This window comes from Muntiacus reevesi, chromosome 3, assembly GCF_963930625.1.
Source record: "Muntiacus reevesi chromosome 3, mMunRee1.1, whole genome shotgun sequence".
Lineage (NCBI taxonomy): Eukaryota > Metazoa > Chordata > Mammalia > Artiodactyla > Cervidae > Muntiacus > Muntiacus reevesi.
Genome location: NC_089251.1, coordinates 72853540 through 72874971, shown reverse-complemented (window position 1 = coordinate 72874971; position 21432 = coordinate 72853540). Strand labels below are relative to the sequence as shown.

Here is a 21432-nt window from a genome sequence, read left to right as displayed (position 1 = left end):
TCCAGCCTCGAGCCTCACCCGCCTAGGCGCGAGCGGATGCCAGCACCACGGGCTACTGCCCCGCGCAGCGGCGGGTGACCCCGCCCCTCCTCACGTCTCTTGGCGCCCGAGGGGGCGGGGCCGGACGCGCGCCGCCAGTGACGCCGCCCGCGCACGCCCAGGCGCCTGCCGATTGGCCGCTGGGGCCAGAGTTCCTCCCGTGGAGCGCACCTCCCCCCCAGATTTCCCGCCAGCAGGCCCCGCGCGGTAGATGCCTTGCCTGTAGTGGCTCGGTCCGACGGAGCGGTTGAGCCTCGGTCTCTGTGGCTATGTCGCGACAGAGCACGCTGTATAGCTTCTTCCCTAAGTCTCCAGCCGTGAATAATGCCAACAAAGCCCCCGTCAGAGCCTCAAGTGGAAGCAGTGCCGCCGCCGCTGCCACCCGGGCCTCCCCTTCCCCAGGCGGGGATGCGGCCTGGAGCGAGGCCGGGCCTGAGCCCCTAGCGGGTACCACGTCGCGGGCCGAGGCCAGGAACCTCAACGGAGGGCTGCGGAAGTCGGCCTCCCCTGCGGTCCCCGCCAGGTAGCGGCGTGGGGGGGGGGGGTGCAGGGAGGTGGCCTCGCGGGGCTAGGGTTGCGCGTCCAGGCCCTGGGCTCGGAGGAGGTGGGTCTGCTTGGAAGAGTGCAGGGAGCTTTGGGGGTGTAGCTTGTAAACAGGGTGCCAGGAAATCGGCCATTCCAGGAGAGGGGGTGGGAGGGGAGGGGAGGACGCGCTTAGTTCGGAGGTGGAGGAGGAGAAGTCCGCCAGGTGCGGGAGGAGGAGTGGAAGGTGCTTGGAGTAGGAAGGAGAAAGGGGAGAAGGGAGTACTGGGGGTGGGGCGGGAAGAAAAAGCTGGCCTGCGCGGCGCGCGGTGCGCCCTCTGGGCGAGGGAGGGGTGGCGCCTGCCCCGGGCGGGGGAGGGGTGGCAGGAAGGACGAATGCCTGCGGCAGGGATGGACGCCGGGAACCAGCAGGTTGTGGGGGCGCGGCGTGCTTCGAGTGGGATATCCGGAGGATGTTCCCCCATCAGAGCCGGGATGGCCCGTTTCGAGCCCGCTAGTTGCTCGAGGAACACCCTCGATGTTTGGATTAGAGCCTCGGACGCGAAGCCTCTGGCAGGGTGTGTGTGTGGGCTGTTGGGGTGGGTGAGTGTTACCTTCTGCGGTAATCTTGGGGCCTCCCTGGTGGCTAAGAAGGTGAAGAATCTGCCGGGAATGCGGGAGACCCCGGTTCGATCCCTGAATCGGGAAGATCCCCTAGAGAAGCGAATGGATACCCACTCCATTATTCTTGCCTGGAGAATTCCATGGAGAGAGGAACCTGGTGGGCTACAGTCCTTGGAGTTGCAAAAAGTCACGACTCTACTGAGCGACTGACACGGGGGGTGGACAGCAAGTTTAGAGCGCGGGGGTGTGTCAGCTGGTAAACCAAGGGGCCTGATTGGTCCGAGTTATCAGGGGCGGGGAGCAGAAAGTGCGGGGACCAAGCTGTGTCAACGTGTAGATAGATTGCATATGCATCAGAACAGATGGAAAGCTTAATTTAATGTTAATTTTGACACCTGGAAGTATTGTGCGAGTTGAAAATAATGTTAGTTTAAGAAATAGTGCATTTTTTTTTTTTTTTTTTTTTTTTTTGCCTCACCAGTGAAACTCTCGGGATCTAAGTTCGGGGACCAGGGATTGAACTTGGGCCATGGCAGTAACAACGCGGAATCCTAACCGATAGACCGAAAGCACTCCCCGAAATAGTGCATCTTTTGTTGGGGATTTCAGGGGAGGATGGGGGACTGTAATTTTTTCCTGAATTGAGAGCCCCCAAAGGCCTTGATCTGGCTCTGGGAGAGAGGTGTGAGCGTGATAAAGGCTAAGCCTGCCCGGCGGTGTCTTCCTCTCCTAGGCAGTTTGGTGGTGTTTCAGGGTTTGGCAGGCCTTTGTTGAAGTAGCGGGCGACATTTTGAAAAGCTCTCATTTATTGTATCCCATGTATTGTATTAGGCATAAAGTGTAATGGCAGCCGTCTGAACGGGTGAAATAGTGGTACAAAAAAAGAGAACACATTCAAGATCAGAGAGCTGAGTAGTTGATTTAGAATGTCCTGCGTTTTAGGCGTCCCACAGATTTTTCAAAGTGCAGCTGTAATTCTCCAAGCGACCCTCTCTGGAAGTTTATGTAGTTGCCTGAAGAGTGGCAGGATTTGCTGCCCCAGAATGTGCCTCTGGCATAGAGGTTATTTTGAGCTGAGTATTTCTGAGAAGGGGAAGACAGGGGAGAACCTCTGAGAACAGTAGAAGTTATTCTTCTGTAAGGGAAATTTACATTTAAAAGGGAAATCTCCATTTGTAAGGATGCCTGCCTCTCTGTGCTAAGAAGAGAAGGGAGATTCTATAGGCACTGGACTGAAATCTCAATAACAAACATATCCTTGTTTTTTGTTCTTCTCTTGGTAACCTCCCTTGTCTCCCTCTCCGCCCCCCTATCTTTGCTTTGTCTATAGCTGAAGACAGTGGTTTAAGGTGGTAACGTGGGCCGTCTCCAGGAGTGTTGCTCAGTTTCCCTTTGTATCTCAGCCAAGAACTCAGATGGGTGGACGGAAAAATATTTTCCCTGGGGGGTGGGATGCATTGGGAGATTGGGATTGATGTGTACACTATTGATACTATACGTAAAATAGATAACTAATGAGAACCTACTATATAACTCAGGGAACTCAAGTGTTCTGTGGTGACCTAATGGAAAGGAAATCTAAAAAAGAGGGGTTATATGTATAAGTATAGCTGATTCACTTACTCTACAGCGCACTAACACAACATTGTACAACAGTTATACTCCAGTGAAAATTAAATATTTTTCCAAAATAATTTTTTTCCTTCCCTACTTGTGTATCCTCTGTAACAGATGCATGGTAAGAGATGTACAAAGCGTTTCTTTCACCTAAACTTGAATTTGATTCTTCCTGCATCCATTCTAAATGGATGGAATTATTTGTTGTATGATTGTGCTTTATATTTTGAATAGCATATGCAGTTGTTTTTTTTTTTTTTTTGGAGGTCTGAATTTTGGAAACTCATAAAAGACTTACAAAAGAATATATTGTTTACACTTGACCACCTACTCTATAGGACTGCTTTCAGGGTATTCAAGAACAATGGGCATTTGATTCTAGGTTTCTAAAGAACTCTCCATTCATTAGATAGATTTGGCCTTCGCCTAACAAATGTTAATGTACCTCCTCTGGCAGGCATAGTATTGGGTGTTGTGGAACCTGGATATAAGAGTGAGCTGGACAAGTGAAAAGGCAGTTTTAGAGCAGGAGCAGAGCCGGTGAGCTCTGTTCACTCGGGGAGGGCGGAGGGGGGAGGATGGGGTATGTATGGGTCAGGGTAGGCTTTCAACTCTAAGGCTGAGACTAGAGGTTAGATAAGTAAAAGTTAGCTCTAGAGGTGAGGGGGTTTTAGGAAGCTGCTGCAGGAAGAGGAAGGTCCTGCAAATTGAGAATGAAGACAGGAGGCCGGAGCCTTAGGTATGAGGAGATCCAGTCTCTGCTGATGAGCTACAAAACATTTGGACTTTGCCTAGGGGTCAGTTGAAAGAAGTTGAGCATCTTTCAATGGTCATTTGTCATTTAGTTCCCTTTTGTGTACCACTGTTAATGTGTTTTGTCTTTTTTCTTTCCTTCCCCTAGGGTCTTTGTCAGGTGTGATGCAAAAGTCTTTTTTTCACCTGGGTTGAGAAAGAGGAAGCAGTTAAGGTGACATCAGTTTGAGTAAATGGCAGCAGGATGTATGTCTGTGCAGTCTGGGCTTGCTTCTCAGTACTTCATTTCTCCTGTAGCCTTTTTTTTTTTTTTTTTTTTTAAATTTTAAGTCTTTACTGCATTTGTTGCAATACTGCTTCTGTTTTATGTTTTGGTTTTTTGGCCAGGAGGCGTGTGGGATCTTAGCTCCCAGACCAGGGATGGAAACCACACCCCCTGCATCAGAAGGTGAAATTTCAACCACTGGACCACTAGGGAAGTCCCCTCTAGCTTATTAAAACAGTTGAAAGATCTGTGAGCAAGGCTTCTGACTACGTAAATCTGGCTTTTTAAAGCAAATCTTAGCTGGTTTATTTTTTGCAATCTCATTTCAGTAATTATCTGTTGATTATGAGAAATGAGGACAGTAAAAAATTTTGTGTGTGCCTTGTATTCATTTATAGGAGTGTGTGTCAGACCGTGACAAGAATTGTTTTTTTCCCCGTAAGAGCCTTTAGTTAAAGGTAACAATCTGCCCTAGTTGTAGGTGCCTTTCCTTCTACTTTTCATACAGTTAAAACTATTTATAGTAATATATTCTAAATAATATCACACCTAATATAATAGTTTTTGTAAGAAAAGAATTCAGGCTTTTAAAAAAGTATCATGGTGGACTTGGTTTCACAGACTTAACTTGATTTAATCGATTTAACTAAAAAGATGTTGAACTTGTCATAATAATTGGGCCAGAAGGAGCCTCTTGGCTGGCGTTTATTATAACTTTTTAACATTATCTCAGAACTTTTCATTCTGCTGACGACTGTCAGTTGTTCCTGCTCCTTGAGCTGCTTTCCGAAGAGCCCTGGTTTTAGTTTTTTTTATAGGCTTTTTTTCTAATAATATTTAGGAAATAGTTTTAGAGGCCAGTTTGGATGATAATTTATATGGTTGCCCTAGACCTCACGCGTAAGTGATAGATGCCATAGTTATCCAAGCCAAAGGAAGGAAAGCCAGGTGAAGGGCAGAGAGGTGCAGGTAGATGGGTAGTTGTGATGGGAGCCCTTGGTAATAACTTCTCTGGTTACTTCTGTTTTCTTATTAGCTATTTGAGGGTAGGGGCCTTCTACTCTAATGGTCTACGTTGAGAAGTAGATACAAGCACTGATAGGTAGTTGGCTTGAGCGTATGTTCACCTTTGTGAAACTTGTGTTTATATACACAAATTTTTTTTACACATAGCCAGTCTAACTTCTATTGCAAATTCTAGCATTGCTTTTTGTATCTACTGATTCTGTTTTTAAAAGTAGACAGAAATGTTGCTTATAAATTTGGGGCACAACTAATAATTGACACTAAGGTAATGGGCTAAAGAGGGAGCAAAAATAATGGCATTTTTTCAAGCAAAAGTGTAAAGATTTGTCATGTATATTTAGCTTTATTAAGTCATTTCTTATTTTTAGTTGTATGAAGTTGTGTTTTAGTTGTATGTTTTACACTTGCTTTTCTGAACTGTCACCTTTCTCTTACCTTTTTAAAGCTGTCTTTAAAAATACCAAGAATATCAGACATTTGAGATATATTATCATTTTAAAAACAATTGTAAAGTGAACTCCCAGGCGGTCAGTGGTCAGGACCCCACTCTCTGCCAGGGGCCCAACGGGGCCCTTTCTCGGGTGACTGAAATCCCACAGAGGTGTGTGGCGCAGCCAGAAAACAAAAACCACTTGTAAAATCATAGTTGAATCATATTTATAAAGTATATCATAGGCTAATTCCCATATTTATTTTGGAATTTCACATTGGGTTCTAAGAGGAACCCATTCTACATTGTAAAGTGACTTTTTGGCCTAGATATTTTCAAATTGGATTCGCACTACATAGGGTTTGATGATCCTTGTTAATGTTTAACACAGTCCTAGTTATTTGAAAAGAGAAAGAATGTATTAAGATTGTGAGGAAATGGGAGCCAAATGTTAAAATACAGTAAAGTCTGAATCTGATTGTTAAATAAAGTTTCAAGTAGAGCCATTTGTATCCATCTCTGATTTTATAAGGTCCTCTGGCTCTTTAAGGATCAACGTATGAAAAATAGCAGATATTCAAATTATAGTGCATTCCACTGTGATCCCATGCTTAAGTTATAGTTACATACTTTAAAATATGGTATTAGTATTGGTAAAAATCTGAATATTTGCATGGATTAAAATTTATGTTCCTTTTATTTTGATATTCTGTGGAGACTGCACAACTACTAGAGATAAAACTTTTAAATTACCTTTAAAGAATTCGTTTGCACATAGAAAGTCAGTAAATGTAAAAGAATTTTTTTCTGAAAAGCCTTTTAACATTGGGAAAACGATCCATTTTCTTTTTAAGCTACATTTTTAGTCTTAGCATTTAGAGTACTTCCACTTTCTTCCACTACACTAGGCTTTGTGTCCTAACCACTGAACTACCAGGGAATCCATTCCGCCCGCGCCCACCCCACCCCCCGCCCCGCCCCACACCCCATTCTTAACAGTAGAGTTACTTTATACGTAAGATTCTGTAAGTAGAAGTTTATGTTTAGGGTGAGGTGATGTTGAAAAACAATTTTGTTTTTAAACAATTCAGTTTATGATGGCATTTTAGCTTTACAGATCTGATGATTGTAATTAGCTTTTTATGTGTTTCTTCCTCTAGTGAGGATGCACATTTATTTGCCTTTCAAATAAAGTTAAAGACATTAAATTTTAAAAATTATTTATTTCTTTACTTATGGCTATGCTGTCCTTGTTGTGAAGGCTTTTCTTTAGTTGTGGCAAGCAGGGGCCCCTCTAGTTGCATGTGTGCAGGCTTCTCATTGCCGTGGCTTCTCCTGTTGCAGAGCAGGGGCTCCAGGGCTCTCGGGCTTCAGGAGTTGCAGCTCCCAGGTTCTAGTGCACAGCTCAGCAGTTGTGGTGCCCAGGCTTATGTGCTCCACCCCATGTGGGATCTTCCCAGATCAGGGCTCGAACCCGTGTCTGCTGCATTGGCAGGCGGATTCTTTACCACTGAGCCACCAGAGAAGCCCTGAAGACATTACATTTTCAAGTTGGCTGCTTGGAAAGGAACCTATGTCAATTTGAAACCTTTGAACACCATTTTACAATTTGTTGTACAGTTTGTACACTTTTATACAAATGACAAGAGTTTTAAGGTAAGAGTCTTAGAGAGAAAGCTCAAATTTCCTTTGGGATAAAAACTAGATTAACTTAGTACTGTTAAAGGTATAGAACTCAAAGTTTTCCACCCCATGTCTTGGGTCTCAGCTGGAAACTTGAGTTACTTTTTTTTTTTTTTTAGCCCTTTTTGCTTTATTTTTATTTATTTTTTAAAATTTTTCAGTGGGTTTTGTCATACATTGATATGAATCAGCCATAGAGTTACACGCATTCCCCATCCCGATCCCCCCTCCCACCTTGAGTTACTCTTAATTGAGAATAGACAGGAACTTTAAGGAGGCAAGTGTGGCCATCTCATATTTTTTGCTCAAGAATTTTGATCTACATATTTAGTTTCTAAGACACCTGAGATACTTGCAAGTACTTTGTTGCTTCACACGAGATAAAATAGAATTGTTAGTTTAGGGGCTGTCCTGCTCCCTTGAACTTCAAATGTATCACCAAGATGTTCATTCTTGTCAAAGTCTCTGATGCACTAACTTTGTTCTAAAGAATGTGTAACTTTTATAGACATGTAATGAAATAGCTACTGTTGAATTAGCCGTACCTTAGTCCTTACCCTCACATGGGCAAGGAAAACAGTCTTCTCTTTTACAAAGCACTAACACTTTGTATGAAAGTGAAAGAGGAGAGTGAAAAAGCTGGCTTAAAACTCAACATTCAGAAAATTAAGATCATGGCATCTGGTCCCATCACTTCATGGCAAATAGATGGGGAAACAATGGAAACAGTGACACACTTTATTTTTGGGGGCTCCAAAATCACTGCAGATGGTGACAGCAGCCATGAGATTAAAAGATGTTTGTTTGCTCCTTGGAAGAAAAACTACGACCAACCTAGACAGCATATTAAAAAGCAGAGACATTACTTTGCCAACAAAGGTCCCTCTAGTCAAAGCTATGGTTTTTCCAATAGTCATGTATGAATGTGAGAGTTGGACTATAAAGAAAGCTGAGTGCCAAAGAATTGATCCTTTTGATCTATGGTGTTGGAGAATATTCTTGAGAGTCCCTTGGACAGCTACGAGATCCAACCAGTCCATCCTAAGGGAAATCAGTCCTGAATATTCATTGTAAGGAGTGATGCTGGAGCTGAAACTCCAGTACTTTGGCCACCTGATGCGAAGAACTGACTCATTTGAAAAGACCCTGATGCTGGGAAAGATTGAAGGCGAGATGAGAAGGTGACGACAGAGGATGAGATGGCTGGGTGGCATCACCGACTCAATGGACATAAGTTTGAGCAAGCTCCGGGAGTTGGTGATGGACAGGGAGGCCTGCAGTGCTGCAGTCCATGGAGTCGCAAAGACTCAGACGTGACTGAGTGACTGAACTGAACACTTTGTAAACCTGACTCCTTTCTGGCCAGCCTGAGCTCACCTAGGGGAGGAACTGCTTCAAACTAGCCAGTGATGAGTTAAGGCTTCTTGATATACACACGAAATTTCATCTCTTAAGGGATGAAGGGCAATCAGGCTGAACTGACGAGTATCTTTACTGGTTCCCGTCAGAAAAATCGACTTTGGCCAACAGTTCGTAGTCTGATGTCTGAAGACCTTACAGCCAGAAATAGGCTTCCTATGAGGAGACATGTTCATTGGCATAACATGTATTTGCTCTGGCCAGTTTTCTAGAAGTTACTGTCATAGAGTTCAGATTCAGTTCTGATAGTGTATTTATATACGACAAAGATTATTTCCCTCTGTTAGCAACAGGAAAGGGTACAGATTTAGGGTACTCTCAGGACCTAACATACAAGGAAAGCTTGTGGTTTCCTGATCCCAGTGTGATAGACTTTGTGGTTAAGTGGTTGCCTGGCTAAGTTAAGGGAATGCCTGCTCTACAGTTCCACACAGAGGTAAGGATCTTTGTCTCCTGTTTAACAAATGGATATGTTAGTAAGGAGGAAACACTTAAGACACCTGAATTGTGCAGACACAGCTCCCTGTCTGAAGATGACCCCTGTGGTGTTTGACAGCAATAATTACAAACTCATGCTGGTCACTATAGTTTGCTAAGTTGAAAGAATGTGCTTTAAAGGCGCTGGATGTAAGCACCAGCTGAAGCCATGCTTCTGTTCTGGTTTCTTTTCTGCCTAGTATAGGGATACCCACATTCACATTTTTTGAAGAAAGAAATACAGTTTTATGATTGAGCCTCATTAAGGTGGCCTCAATTGATTATTCTAAACTGTCTAAAATATTCTCTTTTGTAATATATTTTACATTTGTCATTGTTCAGTGCAAACCTTTAAGCAGGGTTAGAAAATCATGGTATATAGTACTGGAGCAGGGTTTATCCATTGTTGTGGCCTCTCTATCACTGAGGGACTCCTGTATACTTCTTCCCTTCCTCTCTCTTTCTCAGGAAATCTTCAGGGCTAAGTCAGTTTTTGTGAAGGTTAGATCTCCTGTTGATTCTGTAGGCTTATTTATATAACTATTTGTGTACACAACTATTTTGGGCACATTACATACTTACCTCTTAAGTTTTCCCACAAAACTAGATTTTTAGGGATGGGCTAGGGGTATTAGTCTGCTAGCTTTTGGGGTATTTGGAATACACTGGAGCAAAGTTTTAATTAAATAATTTTTAATGTAAGTATAGCAAATTTACCTAGGCAGTAGCTTGGTATTTTATTAATACTTTGGGTCAGATCCTGTTCCTAATGTATACATGTGTTAGTACAGGTGTTACTCATAATTTGGATTACATATACAATGAGTGTGTCTTTTTCCTGCTATTACCAGTCTATCAGAATTCTGCCATAGTTTTTAAACCTTGAATAATTCTGAGATAATTTCTGACTTTAATACCATTACATTTGTGTTGTCTTGTGATATTTGCTTATGATTTTAAAAATGACTTGAAAATCTGATTTTAAAAAATCATTACTTTTAGAATTTCTCTGCCTGAATATTAATGCCAGAAAATTTCAAAGGTGTCTTAAGGTACTTTCCTTAGAACTGCTTTCTTGTAGGTAATTGCCTTTAATGTAACTTAACAAAATATTAACCAAGTTATGTATTTTCTCTTGGCAGCAGTTCTTGTGACTTCTCACCAGGTGATTTGGTTTGGGCCAAGATGGAGGGTTACCCTTGGTGGCCTTGCCTGGTTTACAACCACCCTTTTGATGGAACATTCATCCGTGAGAAAGGAAAGTCTGCCCGAGTTCATGTACAGTTTTTTGATGACAGCCCAACACGGGGCTGGGTTAGCAGAAGGCTATTAAAGCCATATACAGGTAAGAGATTTACCTTGCAGGTTGGGTACGTTTGTAAGATAGAGCCCACACACATGTGAGTCTGAATGTTAGTGTCTCCTACATAGTGCATTTAAGCATTATTTTACTCCAATAAATTGTAAGAGTGGGTGTGGTAAAAGCTTCTAGCATGGGAAAAGGATAAGATGTAGCTGATCTTCGGCCAGTTTTTGGTGTGGAGTTGAATTTTTATTTCTGTCCTTCTGAGTGACTTATAGCAATATCAAACCCTTAAAGGAAAAATGATTTCATGATTGGATCTCATGATGGACGACAATGCCAGATTCAGACATGAAAAAAATAAAGTGTTCCTATCTTAAAAGGTTCCAAAAGAAAGACAGTGTAGCCAAGATATGGAACATATAGATCAGTGACATACTCTAGGACAGGTGGAGATGCATGCGACCTCGGCTTCAAAATGCTCACCTTGTGAGCACATCTGAGTTAAGTTTCGCATCAGAAACCAGACTTCTGGAACCGTGACTCACTTTTCCCAGGCCCAGCCTCATTTATCACAGACATCAGCAGTCCTGTGTGCATGGTTTCACCTAGGCTGGCTGCACCCTGTCAGTCTCCTGCAGTGCATGCACAGTGTGACTGCAGGATGTGGTGCATGCACAGGTTCTTTCCATTGTCTTCACACTCCTGGCTAGGACATTGCTGAACTCAGTATCTTGGAATCAGAACAGCGGTCAGTGTCCCAGAACCCTGGGAATCATGCCCTTTCGGCCGTAGTGCTCCTCATCCTGCAGGGCAGATGGGCCTGTGTAGAAACCTGATGTGCAGGGTGAGAACACAGTGAGAGAGTTTACTTCCGTCGTCTATTAACTGGCTGTATAATCTTGGCCAGAGTAACTTCTGTTTGCATACACGCAAGTTGGACCAGATGATAAATGAGGTCTTTTTCCAGCACAATTTTGAGATGCTAAACCAAGCCTTGGCAAAAGATGGCTTTAAAAAGAGATCAAAAAAGTTTACTTTTATGTTGTAATTATTTTATAAAGTTACGCTGTGCATTTTGCTCTTTGCCCTTTAAATTTCCAAACTGTTGCAAAATGTGTATGTGAATAAATCAGCAAAGAGGTGTGCATGAAAACAGTAGGCCTCTGGTGGCGGGGATGGTCTTAGGGTTGTAGTTTGCGTTAGAGGTTTTGGGGGAATGGTGGTGATTCAGGTGGGGTGAGCACAGCTATAACAGGTACTTTGGGAAAGTTCAGAGCCACTCTTAATGATTTTGACTGTTGCAGTTTGTAGTTTTGGTGTAGCTCTTTAGAGAAATAAGAAATTGCAGCTTTGTTTTAGTCAGCTCATAAAAGTTGCTAATTCCATGGAAATTTAGAATGTCCATCGGTTTTAATATACTGAAAAGAAGTGAGTGGTGCAATGTTTGGATCTGTTAGACAAATTCAGGTTTGTTTTGTAGCTGTAGTTATATTCAGGTAGAGGAAGAGAACAGACATTCCTAGTTAGGCCTCTTGGAAAAGAACTAAAACAATTCTGTACCATTAACCTTGTAAGTCTATATCTAACCTTTTGCTCACTGGATAGACATGTCATTTAATACTATAGCTGTTTGAAATGAAATGAATAAAGGAAGTTTTACTTTAAAACAGAGCAAGACATTTTTGATGCAACTGTTTTGAAGAAACTTTCAAGTCTGTAATGGGTTATTATCCTCCCAAAATTTAGGATTCCTTAGAGTAGGATTTTTAAAAAAATCTGTCTTATCTAACTGTCTTGGGAGCAAACATTGTTAATGTCATTGCTTCATTTAAGTGACAGTGTAGTTTTTGCCTTCCTTAAGCAATGTTTTTTTAAAAAGAGTCTCAAATCTCCTGTACATCTTATGTCTCACCTGTAGAGGTGTGGTTTTAGGGTCCACAGTCTGAAGTCTTTCTGGAAGAGAGAGTGGTCCTGGGTGAACCCACAATTAAGGTAACTTACAGGAGGTAAAATAGGTAATTTCAGTTTTACTGATAGTTTTACCCTGAAAATTCCTTCTGTGAAGGCTTTATTGATCTTATCTATATCAATCAAAAATAATGGGACATTAAAAGTTATACCTGAAGGACTTCCCTGGCAGCCTAGTGATTAAGACTGCACTTCCATTGCAGGGGCACAGGTTCCATCCCTGGTCAGGGAATTAAGATCCCATGTGCCTTTGGCAAAACAAAACACCTTGATGGTTATCATTCTTGCTCCTTAGGGCAACTGTTATACATTGAGCCAAATGTTCAGCCAACTGTTCTTATTTATTAATAAATACATGTGTGTTTTTTAGGTTCACATTCCAAGGAAGCCCAGAAAGGAGGTCATTTTTACAGTGCAAAGCCTGAAATACTCAGAGCAATGCAACGTGCAGATGAAGCCTTGAATAAAGACAAGATTAAGAGGCTTGAGTTGGCAGTATGTGATGAGCCCTCAGAACCAGAGGAGGAAGAAGAGACAGAGGTGGGACTTGCTAACAGGCAGTTGTTACTATTGTTTGGAAAATGTTGAAAAGTAGGGAGGGACATATTAAAGTGGTAATTTCCTATTTTATTTATTTCAGTTCAGTTGCTCAGTCATGTCCAACTCTTTGCAACCCCATGAACTGCAGCACACCAGGCATCCCTGTCCATCACCAACTCCCGGAGCTTGTGTGTGTGTCTATATACACACACACATACAAATATATATAAATATATTTTATTTGGTATTCATACACACATACTTTCTTACACCTCTGGTCATATTCAATTACTTAGAATCCTCAGCAGTCTAGCACCCTTTTTTACTTAAGTTCTCAAGTCTGCTGGAAACACACATGCTTATTGAAGGGAGTACCATTTTGGTAACCAGGACAGAGAGCTAGGGACAGTGAGGACATGGTGATAAAATTGGTTATGGTGTCTGATAGTAACCTTTATGAGGGTGTGGAAATGATCCAGTTTTATGTTCTAATACTTTTTTGTTGTATTTTAGATTGGTAAGAAGAGGTTGAAAGACAATCTTGGTTTCAAATATTAATGGTCACTTTAAGGGAATTAAATCTTAAATGAACAAATAATTGGTATATAAACAGAGTCATCTATAAGCTGCTTGATTTTGTTCTTTCTATATGAGATAGGCATATAAAATGCATATTTTAAGAGAAACTGGCACTTCTGTGGTGATCCCAGTAGATAAAAGGCTGCACTCCCAGTGCTGGGGGCGTGGGTTCGATCCTCATCGGGGAACTAAAAGCCCATATACCACAAGTAAGCCTGCTTATTGCAACAAAGAACGAGCGCAGCCAAAAAAAAAAAGAGAGAGAGAAAGAAATGTTTTTAATCTTAATTTTGAGGTTGAGACCAGGGATCATAACATTAATCAGATGTTTAGATCTGGGTGGTAATGACAGAAATCATTTAACCTCATAACTACTTTACATATGAGGGAGGTCTATGAGAACTGAACGTGCCTTGCTGAAAAAAATAGAGCTGGTTTGTGGAGGAGCAAGGACTAGAACTAAAATGATTACTGTTATTTTTTTTTATAGTAAGGAATTTATAGAATGGTAAACTATAATATGTTCAACTGTAAGAGGAGCTATGACCTTGGAAGAAGGATAGCAAGTTTTTTCTACAGCTATGACTTAACGAGGACATCACCTATGGGTATTTTGTCATGTATGGTCATCCTAAGGACTTCATTAGTATTAAATAGGAAAGAACTCTCATGACAGAATCACTTAATCCTGTATTGTGATACTTATATTAATTTTAGGTGAAACTTAAATTGCTGTCCATTGAGAAAGAAAATAGTTTATTTCTGGAGGTGGGTTCTTGATATATGAAGTTGCAACATATTGAGAGAGATTCCTTAGCAATATGGTGTCATTTTTCCAAATTTTACTTTTATATTTTAAAATATTCTTTCTTTGCCTCTCAGGTAGGTGCCCCTTACACGTCAGATAAGAGTGAAGAGGAAAATGACATTGAGAGTGAAGAGGAAGTGAGGCCAAAGGTGCAAGGATCCAGACGAAGTAGCCGACAAATAAAAAAACGAAGGGTCATATCAGACTCTGAGAGTGACCTGGGTGGCTCTGATGTGGAATTCAAGCCAGACACTAAGGAGGAAGCAAGCAGTGATGAAATGAGCAGTGGTGTGGGGGACAGTGACAGTGAAGGCCTAGACAGCCCTGTCAAAGTTGCACCAAAGCGAAAGAGAATGGTAACTGGGAATGGTTCCCTCAAGAGGAAGAGTTCAAGGAAGGAAATGCCTTCAGCCACCAAACGAGCAACTGGCATTTCATCAGAAACCAAGAATACTTTGAGTGCTTTCTCTGCCCCTCAAAATTCTGAATCCCAAGCCCACATTAGTGGGGGATGTGATGACAGTAATCGCCCCACTGTCTGGTATCATGAAACTTTAGAGTGGCTTAAGGAGGAAAAGAGAAGAGATGTACACAGGAGGCGGCCTGATCACCCTGATTTTGATGCATCTACACTCTATGTGCCCGAGGATTTCCTTAATTCCTGTACTCCTGGGATGAGGAAGTGGTGGCAAATTAAGTCTCAGAACTTTGATCTGGTCATATTTTATAAAGTGGGGAAATTTTATGAGATGTACCACATGGATGCTCTTATTGGAGTCAGTGAGCTAGGGCTGGTATTCATGAAAGGCAACTGGGCCCATTCTGGTTTCCCTGAAATTGCATTTGGCCGATACTCAGATTCCCTGGTCCAGAAGGGCTACAAAGTAGCACGAGTAGAACAGACCGAGACCCCAGAAATGATGGAGGCACGATGCCGAAAAATGGCACACATATCCAAGTACGACAGAGTGGTGCGGAGGGAAATCTGTAGGATCATTACCAAGGGTACACAGACCTACAGTGTGCTGGAAGGTGACCCCTCGGAGAACTACAGCAAGTACCTTCTTAGCCTCAAAGAGAAAGAAGAGGAGTCTTCTGGCCACACTCGCGTGTACGGAGTATGCTTTGTTGATACCTCACTAGGGAGGTTCTTCATAGGTCAGTTTTCAGATGATCGCCACTGTTCCAGGTTTAGGACTTTAGTGGCACACTATCCTCCAGTACAGGTCTTATTTGAGAAGGGAAATCTCTCAATGGAAACGAAGATGATTCTCAAGAGTTCATTATCCTCTTCTCTTCAGGAAGGTCTGATACCGGGCTCCCAGTTTTGGGATGCAGCCAAAACTTTGAGAACTCTCCTTGAAGAAGGGTATTTTACAGACAAGTTAAATGAGGAAGGTGGGGTGATGCTACCCCAGGTGCTTAAAGGTATGACCTCAGAGTCAGATTCTATTGGATTGACACCAGGAGAGAAGAGTGAATTGGCCCTCTCTGCTCTTGGTGGTTGTGTCTTCTACCTCAAAAAATGCCTTATTGATCAGGAGCTTTTATCAATGGCTAATTTTGAAGAATATGTTCCCCTGGATTCTGACATGGTCCATGCTACAAGACCTGGTGCTGTCTTTGCTAAAGCCAATCAACGAATGGTGCTAGATGCTGTGACATTAAACAACTTGGAGATTTTTCTGAATGGAACAAATGGTTCTACTGAAGGGACCTTGTTAGAGAAGATTGATACTTGCCATACTCCCTTTGGCAAACGGCTCTTAAAGCAGTGGCTTTGCGCCCCACTCTGTAACCCTCATGCTATCAATGACCGCCTGGATGCCATAGAAGACCTAATGGTTGTGCCTGACAAAATCTCTGAGGTTGTAGACCTTCTTAAGAAGCTTCCAGACCTTGAGAGACTACTGAGTAAAATTCATAATGTTGGGTCTCCCCTCAAGAGCCAGAACCACCCAGATAGCAGGGCTATAATGTATGAGGAAACCACATACAGCAAAAAAAAGATTATTGATTTTCTTTCTGCTCTGGAAGGATTCAAAGTAGTATGTAAAATTATAGGGCTTATGGAAGAAGTCATTGATGACTTTAAGTCTAAAATCCTCAAGCAGGTCCTTACTCTGCAGACAAAAAATCCTAAAGGGCGCTTTCCTGATTTGACTTCAGAACTGAACCGATGGGATACAGCCTTTGACCATGAAAAGGCTCGAAAGACTGGACTGATTACTCCCAAAGCAGGATTTGATTCTGATTATGACCAAGCTCTTGCTGACATAAGAGAAAATGAACAGAGCCTCCTGGAATACTTGGAGAAACAGCGCAGTCGAATTGGCTGTAGAACCATAGTTTACTGGGGAATTGGTAGGAATCGTTACCAGTTGGAAATTCCAGAGAATTTCATCACCCGTAATTTGCCAGAAGAATATGAGTTGAAATCCACCAAAAAAGGCTGTAAACGATACTGGACCAAAACAATTGAGAAGAAGTTGGCTAATCTGATAAATGCTGAAGAGCGGAGAGATGCATCATTAAAGGACTGCATGAGACGACTGTTCTATAACTTTGATAAAAATTATAAGGACTGGCAAGCTGCTGTGGAGTGCATCTCAGTGTTGGGTAAGGCTTTTGTTCCTAAAGCTTTACTTAGTGATGCCCTGTGTGCCAGTTTTATATTGAAATTACAGCCCCTTGGAAAGTCCCCATTGACTCATAACCCTAAACTCAAGTAACGGGTATATATTTTGATCAAATTTCAGTTGAATTTATAGTATTTGATAAATGTTGCTTTTAAGCTATTTTTGAAAGATGCATAGGACATGTTTCCATTGCACTTTAAAAACATTTGGCTGCTCTAGGTCTTAGTTGTGGCACTTGTGATTGTTGTTGCAGCATGCAGGCTCTAGCTCCCTGACTGACCAAGGATGGAACTTGTGCCCCCGGCATTGGGAGCAAGGAGGTCCCAAGCTACTTATGTTAATTTAAAGCTATCCCTTGACCTCTGTTTGTTTTACACTCTACACACATTTGAAAAGAAAGATTTTAATCTTTCCTTTTTCTCCTAGCCCAAGTTATCACACTTTATTTTCTGACTTTATTTCTAAGAGCCCTGGTTTATGTATTTGTAATTAGGTAACCTCTTTAGTTTCATAAATAATTTCCTTTTCCTTTAAACTTCATGGCCAACTTATTTTGAAGCCTTTGCTTGTTTTAGACTTTTGAAGTTTTTCTTTTCTTTTTTTACAATTTTGAGGGTTTTTTCCTGTGTTTTGACAATTTCTACTTTGAGGGGATAGATTTCTTAATGAAGTGCTGTAAGGAAGACATGTAAAACATTTAGGCTGATGACTCATTTCCAGCTAATGAATCTATTAACAAAGCATTTTATATACTGTGCAGTTAGAACAATGTCACTAGAGTGCCTGCTTACAGAAAAAAACCTGCCATGTCTAAAGTGGAACATGTTACCTCTACTAAAAAAGCATTTTTGAAAGGCTTTATAGAAGTTGGGCCTTTGTTGCTTATCAAAAATGATGAAGCCTCACTTTTGTCCTCTCTTTACCAGATGTTTTATTGTGCCTGACTAACTACAGTCGAGGGGGTGATGGTCCTATGTGTCGTCCAATAATTCTGTTGCCAGAAGAAGATACTCCTCCCTTTCTAGACCTTAAAGGATCACGCCATCCCTGCATTACGAAGACTTTTTTTGGTGATGACTTTATTCCTAATGACATTCTAATAGGCTGTGAGGAAGAGGAGGAGGAAAATGGCAAAGCTTATTGTGTGCTTGTTACTGGACCAAATATGGGAGGCAAGTCTACACTCATGAGACAGGTGAAGTATTATAAATGGTGGTGTTACAAAACTTTGAGTGAATTTATTACACATTTAAGCCAGTGTTTCCTAAAAATCTCATGATAGTCACTGACTTACTGATAAGCAAAGGGAAACTCCTTGAGTCATGAACGGTGTTCATTTCATTGGTCAAATATTTGCCTGATATTAAAGGAAATACTTAAGAAGGTGAAGTTGGTTCAGGCCATGACTTTTATGAGCTCTGCATCCTTTTCCTTTGAAGGTTAGATGTATTCATAATGAATGAAAATTATACAAATGTACATTTCTTCTTAAATTAGGTTCATTTCTAGGAAGCCTTAGAACCACTGCACTTGTTCATACAGGAAAGCAAATATAATTCATGACCTTTAGTTATCTGTTGGGAACTGCTTTTAGGGAAGACAGTAAATATATTTTCCTAACCTTTTGTCAGGGGTTGGCAAATCACTAAGCTAAACATGATTTAGATTTTTAAAAGCTTTAGATAAAAATGTCACAGAGACACTGGGCCCTTGACAAAAAATGTTTGCTGACCCTCTTATTCTACTGTACTGTATTATATACTTTGTACAAATTTACTGACTGGAGAGGAGCAGTAGTGTAGTGATATGGTTTTTAACCTTTTCATTTCAAAATCATCTAGAGAGCACAACAAAAAAAGTACCTGGGAATTGGGGTGTATTCATCCTCTGAAATTGTTTGGTTTGCAGTTGGTTCTAGGCATCAATAGTTTTAATCCTACTGTTCAGCCAGAGTTGAGAAGCACTAGTGTAGTGGGTTAGTGTCTATGTTCTGAGGTTTTAAAGCCAGCAGACCCTCAGCCTCACTTTTCCTACGATTGTGAAGGTTGTTTAAGAGTGACTTCTCAGTTCAGTCGCTCAGTCGTATCCGACTCTTTGTGACCCCATGAATCGCAGCACACCAGGCCTCCCTGTCCATCAACTCCTGGAGCTTACTCAAACTCATATGTCCATCGAGTCAGTGATGCCATCCAGCCATCTCATCCTCTGTCGTCCCCTTCTCCTCCTGCCCCTAATCCCTCCCAGCCTGACTTCTAGTTAATGTTTATTAGCTTGGCTTATTATCTGTCTTCTGGATATACATAGATACCTCTATCTGTTCTGTTAATATCAGTCATAAAATAACTTTTTCCTCCCTCATTCACAGGCTGGCCTATTAGCTATAATGGCCCAGATGGGCTGTTATGTACCAGCTGAAGTGTGTAGACTCACACCAATTGATAGAGTGTTTACTAGACTTGGTGCCTCAGACAGAATAATGTCAGGTGAGTTATTTTTCTACCTAAGGCTCTGTTATTTGACAATTCATTATGCAAGTTTTACCATACTAGAAGTAATCTAGTAAAATTTAATTTTTAGTACCACTGGGTAGTTCATAATAGATTCAAATCATAACAAACCTAAAAGATGTTTCTGCTGTTAAAAGAGGATTCTCATTTTGATCACTTTTTTTTGTTAAGGTGAAAGTACATTTTTTGTTGAATTGAGTGAAACTGCCAGTATACTTACACATGCAACAGCACATTCTCTGGTGCTTGTGGATGAATTAGGTAAGACATTAAAATTTCTAAAACATTAGTACAAAGAATTATTTTTCTGGAAAATGGTCTGAAGGACACATTTCTTAAAGAAAAAGACTATGAATATACCCACCTTTGTCCATAGACCCCACAGTTGGCACTAAGGTGGCAATGTCTAAATCCTGTTAGAATTTAAATTGTAATACAGGGATAATTGGATAATAAGGCTATTTAAAGAGAACTAAAAGGAAGTTTCTGAAGCATAGTGGCACTTGAATAGTATTCCTGAACTCCAAGGGCTGATAAGCAGGCCTGCTTTAGCTAGAGAGGGCCTGTTTACAGAGTGCTTTTGGATGTACTAAGCTGATGCTCAGTACATTTTAAAAAAATTCTGAGGCCTGTCCTCCTTGGAATATAATAGGGCAGACTGTATAATATGTAGTTTATGTATATTTTCATAGGAAGAGGTACTGCAACATTTGACGGGACAGCAATAGCAAATGCAGTTGTTAAAGAACTTGCTGAGAATATAAAGTGTCGTACGTTGTTTTCTACCCACTACCATTCATTAGTTGAAGATTATTCTCAAAATGTTGCAGTGCGCCTAGGACACATGGTATGTATAAATTGTTTATTAAAAAATTGTGTCGGTTTTTGAGTGGGTCCTTCCATTGCCAGCATGTAATTTTTCTTTTTTAGGCATGTATGGTAGAAAATGAGTGTGAAGATCCCAGCCAGGAGACTATTACCTTCCTCTATAAGTTCATTAAGGGGGCCTGTCCTAAAAGCTATGGCTTTAATGCAGCCCGGCTTGCTAATCTTCCAGAGGAGGTTATTCAAAAGGGACATAGAAAAGCAAGAGAATTTGAGAAGATGACTCAGTCACTGCGATTATTTCGGTAACTATAATTGGATATAACTTTACAACGCAGTTTCAAAAGCAATAAAGGGGTGGATGATGCACTGTGAAAAATGCAAACTAACTTTTTTTTTTAATTTTAAGGGAGGTTTGTCTGGCTAGTGAAAGGTCGACTGTGGATGCTGAAGCTGTCCATAAGTTGCTGACTTTGATTGAGGAATTATAGACTACATTGGAAGCTTTGAGTTCACTTTTGACAAAGGTGGTAAATTCAGACAACATTATGATCTAATAAACTTTATTTTTTAAAAATGACCATTTTTCCATTTTCTTTCTAGGAAATTAAACCCTTTTAATTCTTATCTACCTTCTACATAATGGTTATTGAATACTCCACAATATATTAAGTCTAGATGTTATGGTACATGCATACACTTTCAGGCTGTTTATACCCACTGTCACCAATACACATAAATGGGGGGGGGGGGGCTATGAAACTGTATAGGGCTGTATATATACTTGTCTCAGCTTAATGCGGGAAATTGTTTTAATTTCCAGCAATTTGTCTTAACTGTTCAAAAAAAAACTATGAACAGAGTTCAAATACAGGACTGTTTTGAAGAGACTTTCTAAAGTGTACTTTTAAAACATAGTAGTTTTTACCTTTCACAAAACTGAGTTACAAGAATACTTTTGTTTTACAGTGCATCCCTTCCTAGGAAGTCTCATTAAAACACTCACTTTTTCTAGGGGTGATTTTGAATGCTGCACAGGGAAGGGAAGGAAATAATAGTCTTAACTTTTCTTAAAGGATACCAGAAACATTGCTGGATATAATTTAAGATTAGTGTTTTCTCTTTCATAGAAAGAACGTACATACTGGGACATGAGTACAGTTACAGCAAGTCTAGGTGTGCTAACAAAACAGGGCACATTCAAGTACAATAAGATTTTGCTTGAAATTAAAAACAAACTACATGAGATTAAAGCATTAAAATCATATTTCTCAATCTGAATACATGTTAAAAAAAAATCAAAAGAAACGCAGAAGTGCTAGCTCACATTTTTACCATATTACAAAAGCAATTGGTACCCACGTCCATAAAAGCAGCAACAAAGCTGCTTGTCTATTGAAGAGTA

General features: G+C 41.0%; 1 protein-coding gene across 1 annotated transcript; it reads left to right on the top strand.

Moving 5' to 3' along the window:
• The first annotated feature begins 236 nt into the window (after positions 1-236).
• MSH6 (mutS homolog 6) lies at positions 237-20607 on the top strand. Its single transcript, XM_065929313.1, has 10 exons — positions 237-562; positions 9998-10200; positions 12500-12669; positions 14131-16675; positions 17622-17890; positions 19061-19178; positions 19374-19463; positions 19895-20049; positions 20133-20332; positions 20437-20607. Exons 1-10 carry the CDS (start codon positions 309-311, stop codon positions 20516-20518), a joined length of 4086 nt encoding a protein of 1361 aa, XP_065785385.1. The 5' UTR covers positions 237-308; the 3' UTR covers positions 20519-20607.
• The last annotated feature ends 825 nt before the right edge of the window (positions 20608-21432 follow it).

Excerpts from the sequence above, each read along its gene's own strand:
- MSH6 (XM_065929313.1), top strand. The coding sequence starts at position 309 with ATGTCGCGACAGAGCACGCTGTATAGCTTCTTCCCTAAGTCTCCAGCC. Across the intron at positions 17,891-19,060 it reads AGTCTACACTCATGAGACAG|GCTGGCCTATTAGCTATAAT; the intron begins GTGAAGTATTAT and ends CCTCATTCACAG. Across the intron at positions 20,050-20,132 it reads CAGTGCGCCTAGGACACATG|GCATGTATGGTAGAAAATGA; the intron begins GTATGTATAAAT and ends TTTCTTTTTTAG.